The 5544-nt window shown below is 43.1% G+C and overlaps 1 protein-coding gene across 1 annotated transcript; it reads left to right on the top strand.

The window, feature by feature from the left end:
- The first annotated feature begins 1201 nt into the window (after positions 1 to 1201).
- Positions 1202 to 2363, top strand: LOC115251327 (uncharacterized). The gene is made up of 2 exons (XM_029843134.1): positions 1202 to 1301; positions 1682 to 2363. Exons 1-2 carry the CDS (start codon positions 1270 to 1272, stop codon positions 2361 to 2363), a joined length of 714 nt encoding a protein of 237 aa, XP_029698994.1. The 5' UTR covers positions 1202 to 1269.
- Positions 2364 to 5544: the final 3181 nt, after the last annotated feature.

Below are 5544 nucleotides of genomic sequence, written 5' to 3'. Positions count from 1 at the left end.
TCGGCTCGCCTATAAGGAAGGTTCTTTCGGGGTGCAAGTCCCCGGTGTTAAAGCACGTTATGTCTCACAGGAGACAAGTTTATATGATATTAAATAACCGGGCGGAGGAGCTGAACGTGCGCTTCCACGTAAAAGTGGAAGACTTTGATTACATGCTGTACGCGTCCTTCTCCGTCATCAAGTGCTTCGGTTGTGGTGAGGAGGGTCATTTAATTAGAGCCTATCCGGGCCGGGCCGGCTCAGTCCCGGTCGGTTCCGAAGGGCGGGACCCTGCCCCGGACCGGCCCGGTGCCGGGAGTCCGGGCGGACCCGAGGGGGATAGGGTGGCAGGGCCGGAGGAGAGTACCGGGAGAAGTGGACAGGAGGATGCAGGTGAGAAGGTGGTGAGTGAGGGTCAGGTGAGTGAGCCTGATTGTGCACTGGTGGGTGTGGTGGCTCAGGTGGTGAGGGACAGGTGAGTGAAGGTGGTGAGGGACAGGTGGGTGAAGGTGGTGAGAGACAGGTAGGTGAAGATGGTGAAGGACAGGTGCATGATGGTGTTGAGTTAATGGAACAGGAGGCTGCATGGACTCTTGTTCCACAAAAACAGCCAAAAAGAAAAGATGAACTGGCGGAGGTGGGCGCGAAGGCCAGTCAGTTGTCTGGGAAAAGAACGTTCTGGAAACCTGAGCTTGCTGAGAGCAGTGATGGGGGAGAATGTGTGTCTGATGAGAGTGAGCTCACACACACACAGAAATCCGTAACCTTTGATGAGAGTCCATACACCGCAAAAATGATTACCGGTAAGAGTTTCCTCGCAGAAATAAAAAACACAAAAGGGGTGAAAGTTGAACATTACTTCCCTGAGAAACAGTTATTTTACACATCTGTCAAACATCATCTAAGAAATAAATTGGAGTCAGATTTTACTGACCAGGAAGTTTTTAAGCCACAGCACTACGGTCAGTGAAGGGGTGGGCATTCTCTTCTCCAGGTCTTTTAACCCAGTCGCTGTCACAGTGGAGCACGTCGTTCAGGGACGCTGCCTTTTAGTTAAAGCTGCTTTTAGTCACCTCACGGTTGTTTTTATTAATATTTATGCTCCTAACAACGGTGCAGAGAGAAAGCTCTTTTTAGAGAAAATCAACGACCTTTTAAACAATCTTAGCTCGTCTGATTTGTTGGTTTTAGAGGGGAATTTTAATTGTACAGAAGATCACGTTTTAAATCGAAATCACATGGAGCCGCATCCAGTTTCCCAGCAAGTTCTGAGGCAGCTGGTCCGCTCCCATGGTCTGGTGGACGTGTGGAGAAGGATGCATGTGAGCCACAGACAGTTCACATATTCCCACATCAGAGACGACACCATCTCTTTGGCTCGCCTCGACCGCTTTTACTGTAATAAACACCATTTTAGTACTTTTAAAAAGTGTGATATTTTACCAGTGGGTTTTACAGATCACTCATTGCGTTTAGGCTGCATGCTAGTTAGGGACATTCACCCTAAAACCGCCTACTGGCATTTTAATTCAACTCTGACTGCCGACAGAGGTTTTAAGGAGGCTTTTAGTTACTTTTAGGCTGGGTTTAGACAGAGGAAGAAGGACTTTACCTGTCTAAGACAGTGGTGGGACCATGGGAAAGTTCAGATCAAGTTGTTGTGTCAGCAGCACACTCTCAATGTCACCCGTTACATCACCAGATCAATCGGAGCTCTGGAGACGAGATTGTGGAACTGGAGCAGTTTTGTGAGTCCAGAGGAGATCGAGGGTGTTTGGAGACCCTCAAGACCAAAAAGATGGCCTTGGCCAACCTGCTGGACACTGAAGTACAAGGGTTCGCTGGTGCGGTCCCAGATCCAGGACATCGCCGAGATGGACACTCCCTCGACATTCTTCTTTGGCCTGGAGAGGAAGCATGGGCAGAGCAGGGTCATCCACTCCCTGCTACCGGAGGAAGGGCTGGAACTCACAGAGCCGGAGTGGATCTGGAGGAGGGCGGTGGACTTGTACTCCTCACTGTTCAGGAGTGTGTACAAGGAGGACAATGAACTGTTTGAGGAGTACTGCTCTGGACTGCCCCAGGTGCCGGAAGAGGCCAATGGCCAGCTGGCGTGCCCCCTGTCGGTCCCGGAGCTGTATGCTGCTCTTCAGAGCATGCAGAGCCTGAAGGCTCCGGCCATCGACAGACTGGGGGTAGACTTCTACAAGGCCTTCTGGAGCATCGTGGGGCAAGACCTGGAAGTCCTCAATGAGAGTCTTTGCTCTCGAAAACCCGAAAACCAGGTGGCCTTTATAGACAACTGGAGCACTTTTTGGGGAAAACCTGGTCCATGGTACCATAATCCTACTCATCCCAGTTTAACTGCCTGTGAGGCAGTTTAACTGCCTTCAAAGCCTTTCAGGTTCAGGAGGAAAGGAAACTAAACTGAAAAAACATTAAATTCCTCAGAATCATGGTGTAACCAGACTTATTGTGGGTTTGGCATACAGTAGGAGCCTCACCCAGTTAAACCAAGTTAGCATATATGTATAATTATATCTTGAAACCCAGCTGCAGCATTTTTGAATGACTATGGAGGAGACCAGGTCTATTAGCTATCATGTTATGCACTGTGCACTTAAAACAAAGTAGCATACGAGGAGCAGATGTCATACATTGGTTAACACAACAAGGAAGCTGCTAATGGTATCTGTGCTATTCGTTTTGGCTAATTTCAAGGGATCAAAGTCCTTTAAAGTGACAACCATGCTGAAATGTAAACTGTGCTGTATTAGTGCAGGAACACAGTTCATGTGTTTCTCCTAATGGTGGCCACAGTTTCTTGGCTCACAGACTAATGTGCCACACCTTCATGTCACAGTGGTCAACGCGGCCCCATATGGTCCCTCATACAGTTCTATTGTCTATGGACAATACTGACTCAGGGTCTCATAAAGGGCACTGGGACAAATCCATCACCAGTCAATGTCTGAAAGGACCAGAACATGTGAAATTTACCATGTAAAATACAGTGAATACTGTATGAAAAATGCACATTGTGTTGGGAGTCATAGATCATTACATCACTGTAAAATACATTTATGGATTCAAGTTGCTGATAAATAAAGATAAACATTTCTTCTTTTTAAACTTTTATTTGGTATAAAAAGCTCCAATATAAATTAAATGAAGCCATCATCTCACCTTGGGGGTATATTTAGGTTTGGGTCCAGTCTGATTACGAGACGGAGCTTCATCTCTTTTTCTTTTTTATTAACTTTGATTAGAAAAGTATATACTGCATAAAGTTTGTTTTTTTGTCAAACACATGTAAAATAAGTGGAGAAGCTCATTGTATAAGTTGATGGATCAGAGATACATATTTTTTCCCGCCTGTTGCTGTGATTGACGTTGGTAACTGGATGCCATCAAACCAGAGCGTGAAAAGGGTCAGGACTCCTCAGTCATGGCTGTGTCTACCTGCTTCAGATATGTTATGGATGATAGTACATTTACTAGAAAGACTTGTATCGCTCCTGTTTCAGGAGCTTTTACAGCCAGTGAAACACGCAAAATATTATGACAAAAGTGGGTCCCTTTTGACGTGTTTGCACCTGCCATCACACAGCTTTTATTACACCTTGTGTAAAATTCCTAGCAATGAATCATCCAAGCCATTTATTACCCGTTATATGGGATTAAATAATATATGTAAAGTATTCTCTCATAATATTCTAAAGTAATCTTGATATTAAGCAAAGTCATAGAGTAAATATTAACTCTGCATGGTGTGTGTGTGTGTGTGTGTGTGTGAGTGAAAGAGACAGAGACAGAGCTGATTGTGAGGAGAAGAAAGGAGGCATCATGGGGTTGTGTGGCTAATTTTCATACCTGTCCAATTGGTAATGGTGCAGGGATTCGATGGGGCCCCAAATAAGACTGAAAGGGATTAAGCAAACCTGTTCTACTGTAAGAATATTAAGGAAGAGCATAGCTGCACACAAAGAGTATGAGTAGCTATGAGGCTGAAACCAAGTTCTGCATTTAGAGAATGGGTTCTTAATCCTATGGTTACGTCATGTAAAAGGGATATAAAAGCTTGGGTGAGTGTTTGCTGTAAAGATCCTCCCTTTAATCTGAATTTAATGATGATGCCATCTGTACTGAAGAAATAAGCCATATTATCCAGAGGTGACACTGCTTCAGCAACTTAAAGATCAGATCCCTATACATGTCCTTGAAAAAGATGCTTTAATATGATCATTAATGCAGACTTTAATGGGAAGCACTTTGAATAGTTAAAATGGCTTAAAAAATGTGATATGAATGCTCTCCGTGTTTGTCAGTATTGAAAATAAAACTTTATTACTTTTAAACACAAAAGGTAAAAAGCCTTTAGATAATCCAATCCAGTATGCTCAGGACAGACCATTTATTTTTTAAACATGTAAACATTTATAAAGGCATTTGTTGTTTTGAAGACTGATAGAAAAAGGAGGTGACATGTGCAAAGCTGTAGGGTAAAAATTGCACAAGTAGGTTCATGGAATTATGTGAAGAATACCGCGACAAACTTTATTTCATTATTATTTTTTTAAAAATTTATATAGCATCTTTTACAATCAAAATTGTTTCAAGGCGCTTTACAGAATCCCAGGGCCTAACCCCAAACAAGCAACAGTGGAAAGTGGAAAACATACAGGGAATGTTTTTTCTTTCACCTGTGTTATTCTTATTTTATTATTGAGATTATACTATATAGTCACTAGATCACAGGGATATTCAATTAACTTTTAGCTTTTAAAAAAAAAAAATCTCTCCGATTTAGGGAAGAGAGAATCTGTCACAGCCATCTGGGTTCTCACATGGCCATATCTAATGACTGTTAACGTCCATCTGGACTACCTCGCTGTTTACATACATACACACACACACACACACGGTCTTGTCTCAGTCTCCCCGAACACCATGTTATATTGTTAGTCTATTAGCGTGTTAGGCTACTAGTAATCAATCAACTTTTAGTAGGATTTTCTGCATGATCCACATTGCCTCATTTTACCTAGAGTAAATTCTGAATATGAAGGGATTATGACAGTTCCAGTGGTGGTGCCGGTAACTCTGTCATATAAATGACACCTTATGTCACCTCACCTTTAATCAATCTAGATGGTATCTCCTTAGCCTCTACTCTCTCCGTGAGGAATCTTAGAGTAACTTTTGACCAGAATCTGTCCTTTAAATAATGCATTTTGATTATAATCTGTCCTTTAAATAATGCATTAAAATAGTCTCTAGATGGGCCTTTTTGTCAGGTGATCATGTTGATCACCTGACAGGCCTCTGTCACCCTGCTGGGTCATGACTGCCTCTCTTCTTCTCTTCATTTTAAAAGAAAATACAGTGTAGCTGGGTTTTGAATGCCGTACATGTAGCAGGCAGGAGGCGTGAGGTGTGTTTGGTGCTAATACTATTTAAAACAGCTTGACTGGCCTTGAAATTCTGAAAACTGTTTATTTTCATGGCCAACAGTTTAGTGTGAGTGTTTGTTTAGCTGAGCTCACGTCACACGACAGCGATCCA

Source organism: Takifugu rubripes, chromosome 10, assembly GCF_901000725.2.
Source record: "Takifugu rubripes chromosome 10, fTakRub1.2, whole genome shotgun sequence".
In the NCBI taxonomy this organism is placed as follows: Eukaryota; Metazoa; Chordata; class Actinopteri; order Tetraodontiformes; family Tetraodontidae; genus Takifugu; species Takifugu rubripes.
This window is presented reverse-complemented; position numbering and strand designations above follow the sequence as displayed.

Coding starts and splice junctions, on each gene's coding strand:
- LOC115251327 (XM_029843134.1), top strand. CDS start 1,270: ATGGTCTGGTGGACGTGTGGAGAAGGATGCAT. Junction 1,302..1,681: donor ACGTGTGGAGAAGGATGCAT/GTGAGCCACAGA, acceptor TTACATCACCAG/ATCAATCGGAGCTCTGGAGA.